Source organism: Gallus gallus, chromosome 2, assembly GCF_016699485.2.
Source record: "Gallus gallus isolate bGalGal1 chromosome 2, bGalGal1.mat.broiler.GRCg7b, whole genome shotgun sequence".
NCBI classification, from domain to species: domain Eukaryota; kingdom Metazoa; phylum Chordata; class Aves; order Galliformes; family Phasianidae; genus Gallus; species Gallus gallus.
In genome coordinates, this window is record NC_052533.1 from 41335868 (window position 1) to 41361578 (window position 25711).

Sequence of the window (25711 nt, forward strand, 5' to 3'; positions counted from 1 at the left end):
CACTAAGTTACTTATGTGTGCAAAAGTTGAGCTTTTGTGGATTTCTTCCCCCCCCCCTGCTCTGCTACATCAGATACGGTTTGATTAAGAGCAAAGGAATGGCGTTTGGGATTTTGTTCGCAAGATGGCAGTAGCCACTAACCGCAGCGTTACCTTCCTTTAACCCCAGCGCTCAGCTGTTATCCCGGCATTTAACGCGGTGGTAGGAAGAGCTGGTCATGGTTATACACAGACTAGACAGCCCGAGTCTTTTCTTATATGTGGTCAAGTCACCATTTTCCTCTACTTAAATAGCTCTTGGGTCTTCAAGAAGGAAAGCAAAAGGTATTCAAAGAAAATATAGTAGTATCGTAGCGATGCTTGCTACTGAGAATGCTCTTAGAATGTGAGGGAGGCTAAAGTGAAATACTATCAGCTGGTAGTGGTAGCTGGGATCCTAATTACCTCTACCTATGAGGCAGTGATTTGTTGCATTGACAACTTGCAGGTTGTTCCTGTAGAATCTGATTCCTGCTGAACTGTTACCGTAGAAACTGCAGCTATTTAAGATAACAGCTTTCAAAGCTTTGAAATGCAGTGCCTTAGTGTGATATTTTATCAGCTCCTCGAAGATATTAGACAAATCTCTGTATGAATTGCTCCTGTTTTCTTCCTACAGCTATCAGAGCTGCATAAGATGCAGGAGACCAGAGAGGTTGTATCTCTTTCATTACTTACTGTATTGAACTCAGCTATAGTTTCATTTGCCATTTTGCAGTTTCTTCTACTGTAGTAATCCCTATTTTGTGCCCAGCAAACCTTCTCACTTTAAAGGAAGAATGGGATAAATTTTCATTTACCTCTTGCTGGCTTTACATCTCATTTTAAACACTGTGTGTTTAGTGTAATCGTTACTAGGCAGCACAAATAAGCTACATGTAAAGCTGCCTAACCTGCATTTTATGCAACAGTAATTCTTCTGGATATTTAATATCTGAATTATTGTAAACACTAATCATCTGCCACTGCAGAAACCTAATTGGTTTAAAAAAAAAAAGTAAATAGAGAGAAGCAGATCCTCTCTGTGCCTGTCTTGCAGCATTCACAGGTAGACAGTGATAAGATAAGGGTGAATGGTTTTAAACTAAAAAGGGGAATGTTTAGGTTAGATGTCAGAGGAAATTTTTTCACTGAGAGGGTGGTGAGGCCATGGCACAGCTGCCCATAGAAGCTGTGATACCCCATCCTTGGAGGTGCCTAAGGCTTGGTTGGATGGGGCGCTGGGCAGCCTGATGCAATGACTAATTTAGTGGTTGGCAATCCTGCCCGTGCCAGAAGGGGTTGGAACTAGATGATTTTTGAGGTCCCTTCCCACTCAAGCCATCCTATGATTCCAAGCACATTCATGTGTATGTACAGGCTGAGAGAGCAGCAGACCAAGAGGTGAAGCCAGCTGAGAGGGTGCTGCTGTAGTTGGGCTGGTCTTAAGGTGTTCATATTCAGGTGAACTCAGGTTGCTAGCATGTCACAGAGCTGTGGCACTATGGAGCTTCCTTGTTTGGATCAGGCTTGTGCTCATTCAGCCTTGGCATCTCTTGTTGGTAGGCTCTGAAGCAGCACTAGAGAAGGGATGTTGAGTAGTACCTAGACTGTGGTGTTCCTGTTGGCAGATTGCTCTTGTTATTGCCTGCAGCTTGGAGCAGCCAACCTGCAGGGGTGGAGGATGAAACCTGCTTTCCACCGTGCTTGCATTGTGCCAGCTACTAAGAGCCAACAGCCATACAGCCCTACAAGAGAGATACTAAAGCTGTCCTCTGCCCTTTATTTAACAGGTTGTACCATCCTGGCATATACTCATTGAGGCTGCATCCAAAACACAGCTAGGGACAGCACTGTTATCTCAGCCTTCATTATGTAGCTCCTCCAGTACTCCCTGGCACCAGGCAGGGCAGTGGAATGGGTGACAATTTGTACCCCAGATGTCCTTTTCTGATAGTGCTTTGCTCAGATCCCAGCCCCACAGTCGTGTTCCTAGCGTGAAACTGGGAACAACAGGCAACTTGGAGGCCTACAGAGCGGTTGCTCCCTCTTTTCGCAGAAGCTGAATGGAAGCATGACTGTTTTGTGTTGTAACTAATCAGTGGCTGCAGCTGCTTCTGAGACTGTGCTGGGGTATTGTACCCTTGAGAAACCGTAGCACAAGCAGTTGGAGTTGGATGCTGTGCAGTACAGTGGCTCGCATTGTGCCAGGTAAAGCAATTAGGGCTCATTGGCTGAGTAAAGGTGGACGTGGCCAGGCATCTTGGTCATGTGTGACTTGTTCAGCAGGTGGTACTTGCAGTATAATGGATTAAGAAAATGTTCTGAGCGGGGTAAATGTCACAGTTAAAAATGCCACCACAGCTAACATTTTCTGGAAGAGAAGAGGCCAACTGACAGGGTCTTTTATGCAGGCTGTGGGTACCAGCCAAAGCAAAGACAATCATGAGATACTTTTTTTTTTCTTTTTCCTGGCAGTAGTTCTTTGACATGTCTCAGAATTTTGATGCTTCACTCTCCAAGATAGGAACCAAATAAAGATAAGAGGGAAGGACTTTTGTATTTTTTAATGTAGAATCATAGAGTGACTTAGGTTGGAAGGGACCTTAAAGCCAAACCTCTGCCATGGGCAGGGCTGCCACCCACCAGCTCAGGCTGCCCAGGGCCCCATCCAACCTGGCCTTGAGTGCCTTCAGGGATGGGGCACCACAGTTTCTCTGGGCAGCTGTGCCAGGGCTTCATCAACATCTGAGTAAAGAATTTCCTCCTAACTTCTAACCTAAATCTAGGTCTCCCCTCTTTTAGCTTAAAGCCATTCCCCCTTGTCTTATCACTATCAGATAAAGTAAAAAGTTGGTTCCCTTTCTGCTTATAAGCTCCCTTTCAGTACTAGAAGTAGTATGGGAACACAACATAAAAACAGAAATTGAGAAACCAGTTTTTCCAATGGAGGCAGTTGGTACAGTCCCTGATATACTGATTGGGACCTGAGACATATCAACCTGAGCAAGATTACTAGAGAACACAAAACCAAACAATTATGTAGATCAGTTGTAATTTGCAAGGTGGAGTGAAATGCCGAGACCAAATAATGAAATATACAGGGGATGAATAAATCTCCAAAACTGGATGCAGTAGAAAATTAAAACAAGTGCTGCAAGGATGAAGATCTAACGCAGGCAGGCGTGCCAGAACTCAAACCTGGATTCTCATGAAACAAAATGTGGTGAATGTTGCGAGCCAAGACAATGCAGCTTTTGAAGGAATACAGGTACGCTGGCGGGTTGTATTACTTGCTAGTGCCAACAGTGCATGTAGCATGGACTGCAGAGTGGGGAGCTTCAGAAAGGAAGGAGAAGTAAATCATGCTGCAGCCAAAACTGTGCACACTAACATCTCTAAAGCAAATAGGACGTATTAACAGAGAGTTAGCCTGTGGGCCACAGACCAGTATAACATCATAAACGGGAATATCAACATTGAATGTGTTGATAAGCCAGAAGAGAAACAGATAAAGCCGTAGCGATAATGGTAAGACATGTGAAATGGGTATCTAGATAAACTGTGATTTGGCGCCATTACAGTTTTCTTGGTGGTGAGAAAGGAGGAGGGCAGTAATTGCTAGGGAGTAAAACAGTGATAAAAGAATTTGAGAATGTCTTCATAGGACCATAGGATCAGTCTGTTTAAAAAAAACAAAACAAAAAAACCCCCAAAAACGTACAGAGTCAGTAAAGATCTCCGTAACCTTGGGCTCAATCTGGGTAGGGACAGGTAGATTGATTGCTCCTGGGAATGAATGGGGGAGCTGTTGAACAGATACCCATTTGTTAATTATTGTGGGAGAGGGCAGAACCCCCAAATCATTCACTTCATATATGAACCCCCAGAAACTAAACAAGAATTTTAAAGGGAGCATTTTTCTTAGCCCTCGAAGACTTTAAGACGTCAAATATTTCTTTGCCTTGTTGCCCCAGCAAAGTTCTGTAAGGCACACCTAGTGTGAAAATGGTGGATGCGTGTATCCAATCCTCCTGCATTCTTGTGGCAATGCTGTCTCAGCTTGTAGATACACTCTGGAACTCCTACCTGACTGTGAAGCACTGGTACAGGTCGCTCAGAGAAGTGGTGGGTGCCCCGTCCCTGGAGGCATTCAAAGTCAGACTGCATGGGGCTTTAAGCAACTTGATTTCTCTGTAGGTGTCCCTGTTTATTGCAGGGGAGTTGGACTAGATGGCCCCTAGGGTCCCTTCCAACTCAAACAATTGTATGATTCAATGCTGGCTCCAAAATGACTGAATGTTGGGATATGCTCATTTATGCACCATATTATTTTCTTCTCTTGAAGCCCTAGTGTTGCTTAGAAAGGAATGTGGCTTCTGGACAGGGAGAGAAGGCAGAAGGGCACCCATAGGTGTTCCCAAATGACTGTGTTACAGAATATCCTAGTTCTGATAGCCTCAATTTATCATTTGTGATTTCCTTGCTCTTGAGCAATGTCACTGGAAAATACAAAGGGCAACAAATGTTAAGAGGAGCGAAGGTTTATACACCAAGATGACTACTTGGGATGTCTCTGCCCATCACAGACTATGGTGAGATTTATATTTTATTAGCTGACGTTTATCTCTGAGTGATCAGACCCACGTGGTGTGGGGATGCTGATGAGTGCTGGCTATGCACAGCAGGGAAAGGAATGAACTGCACTTTTTGGGAGGGTCTTTCTCTGGCTCCTTATTCCTCTGACTAGTAAGTTCCCACAGGTTCACATCACTCTTCACACGTGGAGATACAGACTATGCCATTCAGGCTCTTCCCTTCAGTTGTTTGTTCCCAGCTCAGCAAGCTACTAGGGATCATAAATTGCATTAACTGATCTGTGAATGTGTATGTAACGCAGCCTGGTCTGCAAGGCTGCATGGAAACAGAAAACACCTCATTCAATATATGCTGATGTTCTAATTCCTTTCAGCTAACAGGTGCTTGCAGACATCTGTGCAAAGAAAAGCACAGCCATCTGTAGGGTGAGTGATCATTTCTCAATTTTGGGTCATGTTCCCTTTAGAAAGTATGGGTGAAAAGAGGAGCAGCCCAGCTGAAGGAAGGAACTGAGAGATCTGCCTTCTCACCAGGGAGAGCAGAGGAGGAGCCTATCTAAATCTGTGGCTCCAGCAAATCAGAGAAGAGGTGCACGAGCTGATGGGCTTCTGCTTTGGTTCCAAAAGACATAAACTGTGGAAGCTGGTGACTGCCAGAAAACTGTGGGTAGAACTAATTATTACCTGCAAAGTTGCTTCAGGTGGGGTAACATGGGTACAGACAAAAGGCAACAGCAGTGCATGACAGCATCAGTGCTGCTACTAGGTGTGCTCTGAGCCAGATTGTTCTTGCCTAACCAGCATAAAGCTGGCCAGGATTTCTTGATTTAAGACTGCTGGGCCTTTTTTTTATTATTAGTATTTTTTACTATAACAGTGATATTCCACCAAAATGTGCCATGTTGAATGGCTGTCTTCAGCGCTGATGGTTTCTAAGGTGTCCTAGATTTAATGCACATAAAGCTTATCTTGGATACTGCAGGCAAGAGCGTGTGCATTAGCACTTGCAGGATAGGGATCTAAGTCAGTAGGTGTGTTAGGAACACCCAGAAGAGATATCTGCTCATCTCAGAAACCGCACAGGGCTGCAAACTTGAAAGCAAACTGTGTGGCAGATAAAAGCAGAGTCTTTTGAGCTTCCCTTTTATTTTTACTGCATGTAAAGCAGTGATGAAACCTTTTAACTACATCTTTTGGAAGAAAAAGTAGTTTTAAAATTCAGATTTTGTTTCTTTCTCTGCATTTATATTTCCCCTTCAGGGCATACAGGTGTTTCTGTGGTGTCCCTGTGCACACTACTATTGCAACCTTCCATTTCAGTGCTAGGGGCAGGGGTGCATCAGCAGTGGTGTGGCTCTGGGTCAAGCTGCAGCAAGCACCAACCAAGCACATGCATTTCACCTCTGCTTTGAAACAGGTAGTAGCAACAGGGGTTGCTGCAGCCAGCAGCCCCCGTTCAAACCACGTGGATTTGTGACAGTATGAATTTAAAATGCCTGGCCGAAAATGTGACTAATAGGGAACTATTTCAGCGTGCTTGCTAAATGATTCTGATGTAAAGTATTCTTGTAGTTCTAAGAATAACCTTCCTTTAGATAGCTTAAAACCCCTTCCTGTTCTACTTTTTTTTTTTTTTCAAGTAGCTTCTCACTGTTAACTACTGAATACAGCTTAGAGAAAATGTGACTGTTTTTCTACTGAATAGAAGAATCAGTGTTCTTTGTTGTGAAATCAGGCTGTAAATATGTAACTCCTGAAAGCTTAAAGTTTATCTCTTGCATGAGAAAACAAATTCAGGTCAGGAGTCCAATTGCCAAAGGTTTCTCTATGTGTGTTTATACTTAAAGCTTCAGGTTGGGATTGTGGAGAAGCAGAATATGAACCAATAGAAGTCCCAAGGAGAATTCTGAGCTCTGATTTTGGCACTCATCTCCACTGTCCAAGACCTTAAAGTTTTGCTTATTTTCAAGCCAATTATTTGCTTTGCCTGCAGTCAAATTATCACAACACTAGGAAACTCATCAGCCACACATCTGTTAAACCAGTGGTTCCACCAAAGCCTGATTATGGTGACTTTTAAAACCAGATTATGTAAGTGAAGTCTAAGTTATCTGTTCTCATCAGGATAAAAAGCAGCACGCTTTTTTTTGTGGAGGAGTTAGTCTGATTATGAGCACTTGGATACCAATTAGGAACAAACTCTCACTATAAAAGCACAATGAAGAGGGGGTGGGAGGCTGTACGTCTAAAGGTAGAAGGGAGCTGGAATAATATCTTTTTCACAGTTGTGCTAACACCATACGAATCAGAATATACAGTGCCTTGAGTGCAGGCTTCTGGGTGTGAGGAAAATGCCCCTGAGAAGAGCCCATCATCAATGAAAGGGCACTGCACCGCTATGAGATACCATTAACTGTTAGTGCAATGTATTTCTTGCAGATGGAGATGTGTATGTCTTGAGCACACTGTTGTGTTGCCTGAAGGTATAGGTGGGAGGCCTTGGGGATAGTTTTTGGAGCTAAAGAAGCTCTTGTTTGACAGTGATTTTTCTATCAGTAGCTTCATTCCACAGCCCTTCCTCCACCTTGCAGCTAAGAGCAGCCTCATGCCTAGCCATGTGATGCAGCTGCTGAAGTGGTGGAAGCTGCAAGGTGGTGGAAGATCCACCTGAGGGTGCTCAGGAAGCTGGTGGATGCAATTGCTGAGCCGCTTTCCACCATCTATCAGTAGTCCTGGTCAATTGGAGAGGTCCCAGATGACTGGAGGCTTGCCAATATGACTCTCAGATTGGATATTAGGAAAAACTTCTCTGAAAGAGAGGTTGGGCACTGGCACAGGCTGCACAGGGAATCACTGTTTCTGGAGGTGTTCGAGAAACGTGTCGATATGATACCTGGGGACATGGTTTGGCAGGTAATATTGGTGGTAGGTGGACAGTTGGACGAGATGATCTTAGAGGTCTTTTCCATCTTCAGTGATCCTGTGATTCTAAGATGCCTTCAGCCTCATGCCTGTGGGCTCAGACGGTGTGCGAGGGGCTCTGCAGCAGCTGTCTGTGGATGCATAGCTGTGCTTGGGGAAACACAGGAATTTGAGCTCACTTTTCCCTTCTTTAAGGTGCATGTGCCTGTGCAAAGAGGATTGCTCTATGTGATATTGTGATTTGCACACATTGGCACGTCATGGCTAAGCTCCTTGCTTCTGTACCAGGACACTGTCCTGCTGCTGACAAGGCTGTGGCTCTTCCTTGCCATCCATGAGTGACTCAAGAAGAGATCACTGCACACTCACCTTGTACAGCTCTTCTGGCTCCAGCTGGGAAGGGGCTCAGCTCCCTCCAGCTCAGTCAGATCTGCTGACGTGCATGAGTGGCGGATATAATCCATTACTGTTAGTGCTCCCAGGGGGCTGATGGGCGTCCAGATGCTATTACTGCAGGCGGGGGATAGGAAGCTGCAGTACTGTCCTTAATCTGTATCTCTGTAATGCTGTGCTGGGGTAAAAAGGTGAAGCAGCATCTTGCCTCGTCTTGCTTCTGCTGGTATTCGCTCATGGATGTGACAAGCTGTCATTTTCTAGTTTGTGTGATAAGCGACACCTAATCTCCCTCCCCCTGCTGCAACCCTGCCAATGTGTTTGCTGCATGCAGATATAGATTTGTGTTCGTTTCCCTAACAGATGTCACAGTGATTGTGTGGAATCTGCTCGGGGACATGATGATAATTGAACGGTTTGCATGGAAGGGAAGGCGAATGCATTGGTATTTTTTTTTGCTTCTGTTACTATACTACAGCTTTGTGTTTCAGATCCTTGATTCACTTTTCACTTCCCATTTTGCATGAGGAGGAGGCAGGGCTCTCAACTGTTTTGAATGCTTCAAAGATTCTGTGGAACCAAATAGACATAACAAAAGTATCCCATCCCAGCAGACAACATAGGTCTCTGCTGATCTCTGCAAGGAGATTCTGAGCATCCGAGCAGTGCCATATAGTGCAAGCTGCTGTTTCTAAGGTGTTTACGCAAGGCTGGGTGAGATGTACTGACATGCCATCAGGAGGACGTTTCCTGTGTGTTAACTTAAGGTGTTCAGGAACTGATTTTACATTCAGCACCATTGTGCACTGACTGTTTTTTGATATTTAGATGCAAGGGAGCATCTGTGAATAGAACATGAATCCTATTGTTACTCAAAGTAAGGTTTAATTAAAAGTATGCTCCTATCGCTCAGAATTTTACAGAGAATGCCAGTCTCTTTTCTTTCACTTCTCCATCCAATTTACATGGAAAAACATTTCTCTGCTGAGGAACTGACTGGAGAAGGTTTGGCACTCTTGTAACAATAACCCCAGGGCACCACTTTCCCCCTTGGTTAATTATATAGCTGCTGCAAAATAATACAGGTGCCAAATTCAAGAAGAATCAGAGGCGGTAATTTAGCTGCGCACATTGCTGCTGCTGTGCTAATGTTTGATAGCTGTAAATTTGTTGCCGTGATCTGCAGTTTCCAGTTTGTGTGTACATTTGCCTATAAATCCTTTCAGGAGGTCCCAGCTGTCTGTTATTTTCTGTCATTACAAGCGGATGCTTCTCTGTCTCTGGCTGGTTCCTGCCAAGCCTCCACAGGGCTTGTGGGAGCACCCCTCCTTTAATAAAGTTAACGCCAGTAGAGCTTGCCATCTTTGACCATGTTGATACCTTTGGCACAAAGGAAGTGCTGTTTTCTCTTTCTGTAAGATTATGCTGCATTAAAACTGTTCTGTCTGTGAGGATTCGCACACTGCTGGGTATCTGTTTTTCTCCCCTGCCCCCTTGAAGGAATTACTGCTCCAAAAGGGTGCTTGTAAAGGGAGAACTGTCCTGCAGAGTGGCCAATGTCCGCTTTGTTCCTTTTGCTCTCTCTGCAGAATGCCTGCATCTCACAATGAATTCCTCTCCAAGCAGCAGGAGATGCATGTTCCTGTCTTTGCATCTGGCTGAAGATCTCTGGTGCTCTGCACTGACAACTGAACACTGATGCGCTGCTGCAGTTGCTGTTATAGGGGCTCCACTCCATTCTGCTTGCTGGGCAGCAGCACAGATACCAGACTGAATTAGAGTAACTTTCCATCCCCTTGCATCAGAGCTGAATTTACACTCTTGACAGCAGTTCTGCTTCCAAGATCTCAGAGATAAGTCTTCTGGGTCTCCAGGGTGCTCAGTACACTGAACTCTCTCCTGGGATCGTGCCCAGGAAGGGAGATCAATCTTCTTTCTGGTTGACTTGCTCCTGAGAAGAACTGCATGTCAAATATATTCTCAGAATATTTTGTGGTATGTGAATCCTTCTTCAAACAAGGGCTGGATGATGCTCACACACCTGTCCAACGCAAAAACCTTCAACTACTTTCCTTCTTACTTGCATTTTTTGGCAGGTGTTCATGCTGATTTCCTGAGCCATTCAGTCTGTTCACTGAAGCAGTCCTGGCAACAAAGCACCTGGGCACCCTTCCTTTGCTAAACACAGTGTTTGAGAGCCTCTTTTTTTACCAAAAGCAATGCATAAAGCTTTTAAAAAAATGAAGGTATCCTTTTTGATTGGTTTTAGGAGATGTAAAATCTGTCCCAGGAATTAATCATGCCTACTACTTCCAGGGCGTTCAGATATTTCACAGCATGGGAGAATTGCTTGTGCCTTGGCAGCAGGTTGGAGATATGGGTGCAGGTGTGTACAGCATCCTGTGCTAAAAGCTCGCTTTTGCAAGGAGTTACTCTGTGGGAGTGTAGGAAGGGAAAGATGGAATCAAACTGCAGAAAGGCTAAGAGAACTACTTGCTGGATAAGGAATTGGCTCTGACTGCACTCAGGGAGTTGTGGTCAATAGCTCAGTGTCCAAATGGAGACCAGCAATGTGTAGTGTTCCTCAGGGGTTGGTGCTCAGACAGATATTATTTAATGTCTTTGTAGGTGACATGGGCAGTGGGATCAAATGCAGCCAGCAAGTTTGCAGATGACACCAAGCTGAGTGGTGCAGTTGACATGTTTGAGGGAAGGGATGCTATCCAGAGGGACGTAGACAGGCTTGAGAGATAGGGCCCATGCCAACCTCATAAAGTTCGACAAGGACAAGTGCAAGGTCCTGCACCTGGGTTGGGGCAATTCCAAATATGGATACAGGTTGAGAATGGCTTGAGAGCAGCTTGGAGAGGATTTGGGGGTGTCAGTTGATGAAGGATTCAATGTGAGCCATCAATGTGCGCTTGCAGCCCAGAAGACCAACCACATTCCTGGGGTGTATCGAGAGAAGCATGACCAGCAAGTGGAGGGAGGTGGTTTGGCCCCTCTACTCTGCTCTTGTGAGACCCCACCTGGAGTATTGCATCCAGTTTTGGGGGCCCCAGGACAAGAAAGACATGGAGCTGCTGGAGTGTGTCCAGAGAAGGGGTACAAAGATAATCAGAGGGCTCTCCTACAGGGACAAGCTGAGAGAGCTGGGGCTCCTCAGCCTGGAGAAGGCTCCAGAGGGACCTTATAGTGGTTTTCCAATACCTGAAGGGCACCTACAGGAAATCTGGGGAGGAACTTTTTATAAGCACGTGTAGTGACAGGACAAGGGGAAATGGCTTTAAACTGGAAGAGAATAGATTTAGACTGGATATTAGGAAGAGATTCTTTACTGTGAGGGTGGTGAGACACTGGAACAGGTTGCCCAGCAAGGCTGTGGATGCCACCTCCCAGGAGGCATTCAAGGTCAGGCTGGATGGGGCTTTGAGCAACCTGGTCTAGAGGGAGGTGTCCCTGCCTATAGCAGGGGGGTTGGAACAAGATGATGTTAAAGGTCCCTTCCAACTCATACTATTATATGGTTCCATGATCCTATGACTATAAGGGTGGCTCAGGGGAAGGCTCACATTGTAGATGAGAGAAACAACATCTTCAGCTGGGAGTGATCTGTGCTCATCCATGTGTTAATGAAAGACAGTATGTCTGAAAATAACACAATAATAACAACAATAATAAAGTTGTGTGACCAATGAGTGGGCTGCAAGGGCTCTTAAGGTGAAATGCTTCACTTCTGACCCTACAAGCTCTTTTTCACTGGGTTTATAAAACTGCCCTCAGATTGGAGAGATTTCAGGAGAAATGAAGTTGCAACACCGTATTTTATTCTTCCCAAGGATTAAGCTTTTTTTCTGTGGTAAAAGAGACTGCTGTGGTGAGGATAAGCATATCTGGACTGCTGCAAGAGTTCTCCAGTGTCTGCAATAGGTAAGGAAATGCATCCCCAGAGAGGGAGTTAAATGTTGTAGCTCCACCATTTGCACAAATGCTAGTTCAGAACCATGGCTAACAGTAAGTGCTATGCGACGATTCATATATAAAGAAGATAAATCTGTTTTTGAAATAGTTTATTACCGCATCAAGATTTACTTTTGGGGGTTTTTGTTTTGTTGTGTGACTTCTGCTCTGGAAATGTGAGGTTTTTTTTTTTTTTTTTTAAGGACTGTGCTGTAACTCATGGTTGCTAAATATGCAATTCTAGTTCAATAAGCAAGATCTTCTGCTGAACTAGAGAAATGAAGCCAGGAAGAAGCACTTCAAAAAAAGAGAGTCTAGAGGAAAGGCCAAGCACGAATTAAAGGAATATTCTTCCATCTAGGTCTGGAACTGGTCTGCACTTTCTTGGTAGAAGGAGAAAATCTGAAACAGGTCCAGCTTATAGTGAGACCAGAAGCATACAGTACAGTTGTCTGTAAAAAAAACAAAAACAAAAAGTCTTTAAAAGTCTTTTCTCCTGATTGTAGGGCTCCTCATCTGGTGGAGATCTGACCCACAGTGACAGAAAGCTTTGAAACTCTCATTGCCCCTGGCTCCTGTGTATTCATGCTGTGCTTTCCAGACATAATGTCAAGTTGCAGAGGCAGAAGTTCTCAAAGCACTGGGCAGTTTTGCTTTCATTTTGGCAGAGCTTATGCTATGTCTTCTTTCTGCTGCCTCGCTTTCCCTGTAGGTGGCTGGGGCAGTCCAACAGCCTCTGGTTTAATGCTGTCCTGCTGGGAGGCAGTGGAGAGAGCTGTGGCTGATGGAGGAAGGTCAGCTTGAATGCCATGCTCATAGTGCATTGCTGAGACCATGTTATGATGGAAGGTTGAGGTGTGAGGAAGTGAACAAGAGGTGGGGTGAAATGGGAGCATGGCAGGAAAAATCTCAATCAGGAAGAGCGAACAGAAAATTCTGCCTCTAAGAGAGGGGTTACCAAAATGTAATGTTGAGGAGGTCAGAAGAGGGGAAAAAGAGGATGGAAGGACAAGGACAAACAAAAGAAAGCATTTTGATGATACTTGAGGTGGTGAAAAGAAGGGAAAGTGGTAACCCCACGGAGCTATATCAAGGTGGGGTTGGTGAGTATTAGGAAAAGATTCTTCACCAAGGAGCATTTGGACAATGCTCTCAAATACTGGGTTTAAATTTTGGTGGTCCAAACAGGGGTTTGACCTGTTAATTCTTGTTGGTCCCTTCCAACTTGGGATATTCTGTGAGAGAGAATGCAGATCATCGTTGCCTCTTATCCTGAAGTATAGCGTTAGGTGCTAAAACAGAATCTGCTTCACTCCTACACACAATGTGCTCAATTGTTTGATTTTTATGTAACAAGGAGCACTGAAGACTGTGATTCTGTCAGGTGGTAGGTTGAGGGCAGAAACCTCACTGTTAGTGATAGGAGAGAGGGCAAAGATTCTTTGTACACAGGAAGCAATTTACCGTTATGAAGCTGATAGGGGTTGTTGTATCTGAGTATTTTAGTGGCTTTTGGATTTCCATACATATCTGGAAGGAAGGAGACACCTGAAGGGTGGACCCTGGGAATCTTGCAGACCTGAACATCAAATTAGTTACACTGATAAGGGTTTCTGCATCCAGAAACTTCATGAAGTTAGGCTATAACGAGTCTATGAAGAATGCTAAAGAGGAGGGTAGGAAAAACATTTCTTATTTCTCCTATCACTGCTCATCAGTCAGCCCAATTGGGTTAGGAAGCAAAGAGACTGTGCAAAGACCTCTTGATATCTTGTTAATTGGGCTTGGCTGTGGAAGGGCTGTGCTCACCCTCAGGCTGCCCAGTTGCTTTCCTCTGGGCTGCCAGCCCTTTCCCACAACTCAGAAGCAGGAGTTCCCCCGTTTGGTTGCCAGTCCCTGACTTTTATTTCTATAGACAAACCCTGGTTTCTTCCTTCTCTTTTTGCTTATCAGTTGGCTGTGACAATAACGAGGTCCCAAGTCTCTCTGCCCTTCTGTACTGTAGCTATCTGGGCTACTTGGCTCCCTGTTTGAAAGTTTATTTTCAATATTTCTGTGGTTATCTGGGCCATCTTGTACTTGAAATATATCTGTTGCTTCCCTATATTTAAACAATTAGCACCACAAAGATGTGGGATTTGTAAAGAAAAACAAAGAAAAAGCTTCCCTGGATAGCTGATGCTTGAATGAAAGCTTACTGCTGAGCTGGAAGACTACTCTGTGCTGAGCGCATGAAGCAGCCATCCCATGTAAAGGCAGGGTTGACAAAACTGTCAGCAAGCATTTGTGCCTCTCACTGACATACACTAGCCATGTGAATATGCAGAACCTGACCTGCTGATCTTTCCTACTTAGCATTTTATGTTTGCCCTTGCATTTTCATACTACCACATTGCAGGGATTTCTGTATTAATCTGTCAGTGTTACATTCAGTATCACGAGCAGTGTGAGCTGGTGGCAATTCCCAGTGAGGGAATTTTATCCTTTAAATCTACTAGTGATGTACCTACTAATATAGTTCAGTAGGAACAAATATGTAATCAGTCTGAACAAAGGACTGGAAAAATGAAATACATTCTTGAATGTGGCTAATGTTGTTTGGGCAGTATAGGTTATTCTTTAAATCAGTGTTTTAAATGTGGTTTGTGTATACGTTTAAGAACAAAAAATAAAAGATGAGGTGCGTGTTTTTGTACTGAATAGCAATGTTTTATCTGGCTCACTGAAGAAACATTACCAGGTTATTGGGCTGGGTTGAGGAGAATGGCTCTTGCATCTCATGTTGGCTCTCACAAGACACCTCTTGTCTAAGGTCTTATTCTACATATAAATTTACACCTTTGCACTTGATCTGTCCCCATTGAAACTGATGGGAGACTACTTATCGAGAATAGCAGAAGGCAGGGCAGGGAATATGTTCAACTGAAAAGAATGCAGTGTAGAGTTTCCCTTGTTAAAGCATCAAGCACTGTAGAGGGGATTTTCCTTATCATTCAGCACCAGATACAAATAAGAGTGTCTCATGTTACTGTGCTATTTCCTAAATCTGCAAAAGCAGCACACTTTGTGCAGATGGGCAGTGGGCCTCCTTTTCATCTCTGGAGACAAAATGTTGTCATGATGGTGGTTTCCAGTGGGAAATTCCACATCACCCGCCCTGCCATGGACAGGCTGGGTGAGAAGAAAGCCCTGTGGTGGTGGTGGTTCTTTCTCTATGAAACAGCAGCAAGCATCCATCGAGCTATTAGTCATGTACTGTATATTTAGCAACGCTTATGCAAATTTTATATAAATACATATTTACACTGTCTGTATAACGCATCATCCAGATCAGGTTTCATGATAATTAGAAAAGTAGCTAATGGGATACAAAGGTATATCCAGTATAAATTGACCAAGGAGGTAATTATGCTAACATATATTTAGCCTTTTTTTGAAAGCTTCTAGGCTAAGCAAGGCTAGAAAGTAGACTGTACCTCTTTAAATAAGCCTCCCTTCTTTGTAGCCTTGAAAGACTAGAGGGTATTTTTGTTCGTCCTTAAGTGACGCTTGTTAAAAAAGTGAACTAAATGGTATTTTGGGATGTAGCATTTTCTTTAAATACATTCCTCGTAGGTGGAATAGCACATTTATTTAGTACCATAGATGCTCAAGCCCCATTAATGGATCTTTGTGTTCACTGTTTGTGTGCAAGTTCATAAGGTGATAGAATCATAACATGCTGCTGTAAAAAAGAATGCTTGATTTTTTTTAGTGCTTCCTAACATGCAGAGTGAGATCATGCTGCAAACACTGGAAATATAGAACTGTGATAATTTGATGGAGAAAAAGCCAGAGGTAGTTTGATTCTGACCACTTCTGAAGCGTTTAAATTCCTTGGATACATAGAGTATTAAAACCTTCAGTAAATGCAGCCGGTATCTTCAAATATAAAGCATGGGCTTAGCCTCCTATCAGTAAGATTTAAGTCTTGGAGGACCAGATCTTTAAATGTACTGGGATTGTGGGCGAGATCCTACTTAGTGCTTAAAAATGTTTCCAACATGCACAATATACTTCTCAGAAGTAGCAAAGCATATGGGGCTTGAATGCTGGTAGAGCAGTGTCTTTGCTGCAGTTTAGAAGAGAGAGATGGTGACTTTGTTTTACATGAGAACTCTCTGGGCTAAACTAATACATGGTGTAATGTTGTCAAAGTTAGCGTGTAAAATTAGTAAAGCAGTCTTCAGGATTAATTCAGTTATAGCAATTACTTAGAGGATTTTATGCCCAAAAGTGAATTTTGAGAGCCAAGTTTTACGTACTTTGTTAGAATTGGACTGTTTATACTTCTGCGTTTATTTGATGGTAATTTACTTCAATTGCAATAGCACTTCAATATTTGAGACCAATGGGAAATTAGCCTCTGGCATCATAATCAACAAAAGCTGAAGAATTTTCAGAGCAGAACCATTTTTCCGATCCCCTTGAGGAAAGAGAGGCAATATTCTGTAAGCAAGGCAGTGTCTCAGTCAATTTTCTCCATGGGGTTTTCCAGGAACCACGGATGTGTCTTCAGTAATCAGATATGTGCCAATTAGTCCTGAACTCTGCTCAGTATGTTATCAGTGTTCAAAAAGGAGATAGGAAAACTTGCTTCTAAAGAAGGAGATGCAGCTTTGATTTGTATTTTAAACTCTTCCCTCTAGTGCTTGGGCAGAAGCAAGCTTTGAGGACAGTATAAGCACAAATTTGAATGAGAGATAGACTTGAAAAACACCACACATCAAAACAACAAAACAGCCCAACCCAACCCTTCCTTGCAATCCATTCGAAATGTACCATCATCAGACATACGTAGAATTGCGTTATCCATTCACTTGGATGTTTTTTTTCCCTGTTAAATTAACTACAGTCATTAGTATGTTTCCCAAGTGGTCCCTCACTGACACATACTTCCTCCCAGCTGATTTTATTTAAAATGCAATTTCTATTTCCCCAATGTCTAATCAGACAATGTAATGCCTAGTCTACGAAACATCCTCCAGAACAAGGGAGAAAATTCACTCTGTACTTCTCCTTTGCTGAAGTTTCCCTCTTTTCCCTGCCAACTGATGCAGGATTTCTGTGGGACCAAAAAATGGGGTTATCTAGCAGCTTTCCCTGAAGGTAAGATTGCTGCTTGGACAGAGCGCTACCCTTGTCCAGAGGTTTCTGTGCTCCACATCTGGCATTAATGATAAAGATTGTACCCCAAACAGCAGCTGTCACATTGCACAACACAGAGGCATTGCCTGGTGTGATTAAAGCAGTTGTTAAAGTGAGTTGGACCGTGACTCTCGCCGTACTGGTGCTTTTCAGATGAGCTGTACCACCTCCGGAGTAACTAGTGTTGAGCCACATCTGGGCCCCATCATTTGGTGCTAATCCCTGGCTGTGGCCGCTCTGGAATGCCATCAGTGAAAGAGAGCCCTGTTCCTTCCTGCCTGAACCTGACTTGATAGTCGAACACAGTGCTTCAGACCAGGGCTTGAAATATTGATGTAGGAGAAAGTGCGCAGGCTGCCTCGGTCAAACCCCATGCAGGCTTTACTCAGCTGCCTTTGTGCATGTGGGCTGGTGGGGGAAGTGAGAAGGTCAGCATGACTGGCTGTCTTTTTTGGGGGGAAGTTTCTTACATTTGACACATCATGTAGGAGATTCGCTAGGATGAGATGACTCATGACTTTGTGAAAGCAATACCCAAATGCCATCATCTGCCATTGATGTCTTGTGCCGTATTGGTGTAAGCAGAGCATGGGCCCTGCCTACATGCTGTGCAGGAGGGCTGCTCACACTCTCCTGGGGCTCTCTGCCCATTGCATGTGACAGCGGTTTCAGTCAAGACTAATTCACGGGGAACAGAGAAATCTGACAGTGCAAATAATATTCTTAAGTCTTTTATTGATATTCAGGCGTTCTGAGTGGTCTCCCTTTCTCTTCAAACCTCACCCTCAAGACCACTTTTCTGTTTATGCCTTAGTGATGTCAAACTTGTCACCTGTGCATTCTTCAGCAATTTTTGGAAAATAAAACTCCCTGATGCACTGCCTTGATACAAACTGATCTCAGCAGACTTGGGGCTGCGTGTGAGCTTTCGGAGCCACAGGGAAAGGGACTGTGCATTCGTACCATCTCTTGCACGGAGCCAAGCTGTGTGGGCAGCTCTCCCAGTACACTAACTCCAAGCACAAATGAGGAGAGAAACAGCTTGCTCTAACACGATGGTGGCAGATTGATGGATTTGGCTTGATTTTATTTGAGTTCTGATAATCTCTGGGGCTGTCACAGCGGCAGTGGAAGAAAGGGGGCCTTGTTCAGACATGATAAGTCTCTTGGGAAGAGCACAGTCCATGTAGGAACGTTTTGGTACCCCAAGTAGCAAGCAGTGCTTTTTGTGTGATGGGTCAGACCACCCGGGTCTTGGAGAAATGGGACAAAGCTACCTTAGCTGTTCTACACAGCTGTGTTCTCCACAGTAGGATTGCCAGCATTAACCCTTCCATAAGCTGCTTTGTGGTTTTTAGGATGACTAGAGCTTTGGATGTTGAACCACATGAGCCACACGAGAGACCCCAGGACTCTGGAGCTCTTCATTGTTTGTACACATTGAATTCCCTTAATGGCAATCGGTAAAAACAAACCACTTGGGTCTGGTGATGTTTTCTTTTTCTTTACATGTTTTCTTCTGCTGTGAGAAATGAAGATGTGAACAGCCCATCTGCGTTTTTGCAACACCTCCTCTGTTCCTTGATTATTTTGGCTTGATGGTGTCACTTTGCATGTTTATATGCTTTTCAAACATTTGTGCCACTCTCTTCTTCCTCCCCATATTATTTTTTTTTTTCAGTTGCTTGCATAGAAACACAGAATCAAAGAATCATTTGAGCCAGAAGGGACCCTTGAAAGTCATCTAGTCTAACTCTCCTGCAATGAGCAGAGAAACCTACAGCAATATCAACCCTGTCCAGCCTGACCTTGAACGTCATCAGGGATGGCGTATCCACCACTCTGGGCAACCTGTGCCTCACCACCCTTATTGTGAAAAACTTCCTTACATCCAGTCTAAATCTCCACTCTTTGAGTTTGAAACCATTTCCCCTTTGTCCTATCACAACAGACTGTGTTAAAGAGCCTATCCCCTTAGTTCTTACAGGCCCCTTTAGATACCAAATGGCCACTCTCAGGTCTCCCCAGAGCCTTTTCTTCTCCAGGCTGTACAGCCCCAGCTCTCTCAGCCTGTCCTCACTGGGGAGGTGTTCCATCCCTGGGATCTTCTTTGTGACCCTCCTCTGGATGCACTCCAACAGGTCCACATCTCTCCTGTACTGAGGACTCCACATCTGGACACAGTACTCCAGGTGAGGCCTCACCAGTGCAAAGCAGTGGGGCAAGATCACCTTCCTTGCCCTGCTGTCCATGCTTTAGTCCAGTACACAGTTGGCTTTCTGGGCTGTGAGGGCACACTGTTGGCCCATGTCCAGCTTCCCATCCACCAGTAACCCCAGGTCCTTTCTGGGAGAGCTGTGCTCTATCCTTACATCCACCAGCTTGCATTCATAGTGGGGTTTGCCACGACCCAGGTGCAAGACTCAGGTTTGTTGAACCTCAATCACCTGGGCCCACTGCTCAAACCAGTCTGGGCGGCATCCCATCTCTCAGGCTTTAGATTATTTGGAAGAGCTTGAATACTCCATCCCCCCCCTCCCTTGTCACCTTAGGAACATGAATTTTTATCCTCTTGTGCTTTGCTGATTTTTTATTTTGTTTTAATTTTTCATCTCTCAAAGGTGGCACTGTCAACAAGAATAAGAACAATTTATTTATTAAATTTTTGTTGTTGTTGTCTTTGGAGAAACTTCTAGAATCACATAATCATAGAATATCCCAAGTTGGAAAGGACCCATAAGGGTCATCTAATCCAACTCCTAGCTCTGCAGATAACCACCCTCAAATCAGACCATGTATCTGAGAGCAATAGAAATTGGGTTAAATTAAGAAGCGATACTTTTAAGGCAGAGACATGTTCCCCACTGATCTGAGTTGTCATCCACCCAAATGGAGGGAGGACTGGTAATCTCTGTACAGGTTTGCTTTGAGAAGGGAAGAGAAGGCTCGTGTTTAAAACAGCATTTCCCCAAGAAGGGATCTCAGCTGGGCCTGAGGAAAGCTTGAGGAGGAGCTGCTGGGGCCCAGTGCTTCTGCAAGGGGCTGCTTTGTGTGGGCAACACAAGGACGTGTCTTCAGGATGCCTGTCCTGAAGCACCCAGTCGGTACAACAGTTGCTTGCTCAGCTGCCACACGATAGGAATCTGGTTGTCATTTGTTGGAAGCTCACCAGCAGAGCCTGCAGGAAGAGGAGAGAAATAAAAGAAGGGGGCAAAAGGAGGGGTGCAAGGTGTGGTCGGCTTTTCCCCAGCACCTGAAAATCGCTCATCTCGGCTCCGTGCAGTGGACGTGCGTGGGCCTGCTGTGCCCGGCGGGGCAGGGAGGAACGACAAAAGAGGAAAAAAAAAAAAAAAAAAAAGGACAAAAAAAGAAAGGGAAAGGGAAGAACGGGGAAATTTCGCTCTCCCTTCCTCCTCCAGGCACAAAGGGCTGGGGGGGGCCGCGGGCAGGGAGGGGTTTCCCCGGAGGCGGGGCCGCGCCGAGGTGGCCGCTGAGCGGCAGCTGGAGCGGAGCGGGCAGCGGCGGGCGGGAGCCGCCATGGAGCCGGGGGGCAGGCGCGGCCGTGCTGCTGAGGAGGCCCCGCGGCCCGAGGAGGAGGAGGTGGACCCCCGCATTCAGGTGAGGGACCTCCGGCCGCGCCCACCCCGCGCGCGGGAACGGACGGCGCTCTTCACGAGCGGCCCGGGGCTGCTCTTTGTCGGTGCGCGGACCCCTCCCCGGCTGCTGTCGGCCGTGACCTTGGCTGCGGAGCGGGGCCGGCACCCCGAAATGCGGGGATGGGAACGGGGTGGGGGAGGAGATGGCGTGCTGTTCTAATTTTTGTTTAGAAGGAGCTGTAATGGCAGCTGGCGTTTCCCCTGTGTCAGTGCCGTTCGGAAGGCTTTTTATCCTGTCACGTTTCTACAGATGGATATTTACTCCCCCGAACCGAGCCGTGACCTGCTGCCTGCTGCGGGCACGGCGTGTGTTTTTGGGTCCGGGGCCGCGGTTCGTCGCCGCTGGCCGTGAGGAGCCCCCGCGGAGTGGGGGAGGGCTCCTCTAGTTTTACCTCTAGTACGTATTTATTCAGAGGGTTTAACACCTTTGCTTTTGCTGTTAAGAGATCAGAACGTTGTCTCGAAGGCAGGCTTAATAAACATCGTCCTCTGTCCCGCTGGCTGGTTGTATTATGGAGAGGCTTGCCAAAATCCAGAGCACAATGCTTTCCGTGTATTTCTTCTGCTGCATCTCCCTCCTGTGATCGGACTGATGTGATGCTAATATATTTGGGGGTGTCTGTGCAAGGTAGCAGTTGCTGGCTCCCTAGATGAACGGGACAGAAATTATTGCACTCGATGTTTATTTCTAATTGTGAGGAATAGGCCAGGCCAGGAAACGTGCCGCCTTAAAATAAAGCAGTAGAGCTGCTGTGATTATTTTTCTTGCAGAATAGAAGAGCAGTGGCGAAGTTGTTCCAAGTGTCTCAGGTTTTCCTGTTTTCATTAAGTATGTAAGCCGCAGCCCTTGTGAGCTTTCTGTGGGGATGCTAAACAACCGTTCTCAGAGACATATCCCCCAGATTTCTTCATACGCATTCAACGTTTTCTTTCTTTCTTTTCAGGGGGAGCTGGAAAAGCTGAATCAATCTACAGATGTAATCAATCGGAGGGAGACGGAACTGGAGGTAGGGAATTCATCCTTGCGTTTTCAATCTGTGTGCGTTGGGTTTTGTAAGCAACAGAAGGAGGCTTTTGAACAGGTTGCCTCCTGAATGGTTATCCCAAGTGGTTATTTGGCAGCAAGGAACCGGTGATAATTTTGAAAGGTGTGAGTGATGCTGACGGAGTGAAAGCCCTAAGTGGAACAGCCAGCCTCCCCCGCTGCCAAACCCTATTTTTAGGTTTTGAAACTAAACTAAGACAAGTTCTGTTTTCACAAGTGGCTCCCTTGGGTTTGGGTTCTTGTGATTGTCAGCAGTGAAAGTTTGTTCGGTTAAAAGATCTTTGGTATAAAAATGCCTGCCAAGATCTCCTCGTTTGTATTTATTTCTTTAAGCTGGTCATTTTGTTTTCACCATTATTTCCCTTACTCAAAAAATAATGACGGAAAGTTGAAGAACTGAAGGAAAAGACTTCCTACTCAGGGAGAAATGGGGTGTTCTAGGCTGTTTAAAAATCCAGTAGTATGTTCTGGAGCGGTTGATTTGAGTTTCAGCTGTTCAGCCATTCTTCTGGAAGGCTCAGCACCGTGGATCTTAATACTGACTCAGAATTCATTGGCCCACTTGTGCATCTAAGTTTTCTTTTGTTATCTGCAAAACAAACGATAAAACCTGTGTAAGTGTGGGGGTGAAAATATTGTTAGAGGAAAGCTGGCACAATGTTCTACTTTAGATCCTAAATAATTCTGATAACAGTATTTTGAATACCACATTCAGCTGTTCCATTCAGCTGGACAGGATGCAGCGATCCCTGAGCTTGTTGTGTGGCAGTTTTCTTCTCTTGACTCTGTTTTCTGTTTCTGGCATGTAGATCATGAATTTATTGGCAAATAAACTTGGTGGAACTGAGGACTATTTGTTATGCAAAATTAAACTATATTTCAGCTGTGAAAAGCGCTCTGTGTCACTAGGTTCATTTGAATTCTTAGAGTGAACTTAATAAAGCAGTGTGCTAGTTGATCTGTTTAGGTGCAACAGTACCAATTAAATGCATTCCAACTCCCCTTTGGAGCAGTACTATATGTGTGTGTGTGTGTGTGTATATGTACATACACACATGTACTACTACGTGTGTGTGTGTAGCTGTTGGTAGATGCAATTTAAATGGACTTGAGACATTTTTAGAGGACTGTTATTTCTGGTTTTATTTTTATTTTTTGCAAAATATAGATCCTTGCTCTTATACTGCAGACAGAAAAGGCTGCTTGGCCAAGCTCTCTCATAGGATAAATCCACAGTTAGGAAGGAGGAGTTGAGTCTTTAAAGCAGCGATCCCAGTTCTCTCTTTTGGGAGAGCCATACTGAATTTGCCTTTGAAGTTTTGACTGACTAGCTGCTTGCCCCTCGTGTTGCTCATTTTTTGTTTGTGCTGTTGCAAGATGGTTCATTAGATGATGTGCTTTTTTTTTTCCCCCCTCCAAACAATGGAGTTATATTTATCCTGTTCTTCCGTTACTGAAAATACGGAGCAAATAATGTAGTAGTTGACTTTATTATCGTTGACGTTAATGGGAACACAGTATCATTAGGCTGTTTATGTTAGAGGAAGCTGATACAGGGCATCTCATGGTATTACTTTGTGGTCTGTTCGTTCCCACTGTTGAATATTTCTTGGATGATCTGAAAAAGCAAATGGAGGGTTTGAAGGGAAGGTACATTTCTTTGAAGGAAGTTCAGGAAAAAACCCCTCATGTTTTCGTGACTTGAAGTACTCTCTAATAAGCAGGAAGAGTAACCTTGTGGCATCTGAATTCTGACTCTGCTTTGGACTTCCTGCAGCTTTGCACAGCCTCTCCAGCTGGATTGCTGTGCGTGCCGGCTCCTTCCAGATCCCAGTAACAGGAAAAATGCTGTAGGCGTTATGTGTTTGTAAATCCCATGCTTTCGTTCTCGCTGTGCCTCAGGTCTACATCTGCAAAATGGTCGTGTTTACCCAATAGAAATGTTCTGGGGCTAACATCAGTAAATGCTTCTAGGATTGTGACATTGCACTCTGACAGTGCAGCCACAGGCGTATCAGTGTTTTAATGATGTCAAAGATATTGCAGTTGGCTGCTCACAGAGGTGGCAAAATGGGGGATCCTGTTTAAAGTTGACCAGCCTACCTTCTTAAAGCAAATGCAAATGAAAAACAAAAATCTGCTCCCAAATCACCCTGTGAGAGGTGTGATTTTACGTGCGTGGCGTGACTTGAGAAATGTTGATCTTGGCTAAATCTATTCTTTTAGTTGGTATAATCACTCATTTTTTGCTCTTTTGGCCTATCCCACTAAAACCTGAAGGAATAGCCTGACCTCACGGTGCTCACAGCCTGTTCAGGAGGACACTGAGTGCCTTGTAGTTGTGTTCCCTTAATGTATTGCCTGTTAATGAATCTTTGATTGGCTTCATTTAAAACCCGTCAAGCCACTCTACTAAGTGCAACACTGAGCGTTACTGACACAACAAAGGGATGATAAAGGCCCTCCAGAGGATTGAACGCTTGGCTTTCCCCCTGTCCCTGCTGGTGTTGGAAGCCTCTCTGAAGAAGTGTCGGAAACATCTTGCAGTGGAGATAGAAGCAGGTTTTGACCAAATACAAGTTAGAGCGGCACCTTGCTATTTCAGTATTTTTCCTGTTTACTGAAAACACGTCTGCATGGGAACTTGCATCAGGAGCTGGAAATGCACTTAGCAAATGGGCACGACATGCCTGTCCGTCTAACCCCTACGTATTGTTGACCACCTCCTAGAAGTACAGTTCAGCCACAGCAGATCTATTGAGGGAACCTCTGGCAGCATTGCAGGGGGAAAAATGTAGCACGTACCATTAAAATTACCACTGGAATCCCAGCAATCCCAGTGTGGTTTTTGTTAGAGCTTTTGTGTTGCTGGAACTTCAAGCCTGCTAGTGTTTGTTAAGGGACAATGACTGCACACAAAAACTAGAGCTAAGCAGTGCTACTTCCAGCCATGTTTATTTAAGTGGGACTTGTTTAGGATCCTTCTTGTATGCTTGAGTCCTGATCTGCGGGGCTTTGTGCTCCTTTTAGTCCTGCATTTGTCCTGCATTTAGTCCTGCATTTTGCATAACCCAGGTTACTCTGGGTTGAACAGAGTCACAGGAAAGGGTTGTGTCTGCCGTGGTGCTCTCACTTGAGAGCCCTGTCAGCATGGGAACTCCTTGCAAAAGGGGAAGGGCTGTCCCTTCCACTTCCCCCTTAAAATACTTGGTTTATGGGGCTGAGTCTTCACATTTTGACCACGTCAGGCCTGTCAGCATCAGGAATCTCGTTCTGTGCATGCTTGAGTGGGCTGGGGAGATTTAACCTTAGGGCCATCAGCCACCCCATGCAGTGTTTTCCAGCATCCTGGCAGAGAGTGCTCATCAGAGGGAGGAGCAGCAGCTTAGTGGCCCTTCTTCCTCTGTCTTTGGGAGCGTGATATACATGTGTGATGGATTTGTCCAGCACTAAGAGCTCTTTCCCTGTCTGTATTATCTGCTTGTTTCCGTAGGAAATGGAAACAGTAGTTGTTTTGCCTTCTGCTTTTGTCTGTGGATGAGTAAGGAAGGGCTTCTTCCTTTACTCCTAGTGATAGTTTTCTGAGTACATGCCCGCCTGCATCTGCTGTGTGTGCAATGGGACAGCATAACAGCTCCCACCCCTGCACGTTGCTGGTCCTGACCCCACTGTAACTCTGTGACAGAGGGAGGCAGGGAGGAATGCTGCCTCCCTCCTGAAAGCACAAAGCTTGTCTCTGAAGAATCCTCATTGCCCATGAACCTCCAGTCTGGTTTAATGGGTTGTCAGAGGTTCTGCACACCAAACTGTCAGGATAGGGCAGCCTTTGTAAATGAAATAAAGATGTGCTTGGTACTAAGATGCTTCACATGCAGTCGATGTGCTAGGTTCATTTTAAGGAGAAGATTGTTTGAGAAGACATGCTTCTTTTG

The 25711-nt window shown here is 44.9% G+C and overlaps 1 protein-coding gene across 1 annotated transcript in view; it reads left to right on the top strand.

Moving 5' to 3' along the window:
• The first annotated feature begins 20555 nt into the window (after positions 1-20555).
• The window catches only part of SH3BP5 (SH3 domain binding protein 5), a 42585-nt gene continuing 37429 nt past the window's right edge, over positions 20556-25711 (top strand). The window contains exons 1-2 of the mRNA NM_001030989.3: positions 20556-20696; positions 21679-21741. Of these exons, the coding sequence (NP_001026160.3) occupies positions 20616-20696; positions 21679-21741 (144 nt within the window). The 5' untranslated portion in view covers positions 20556-20615. The remainder of the gene's footprint in view (positions 20697-21678; positions 21742-25711) is intronic.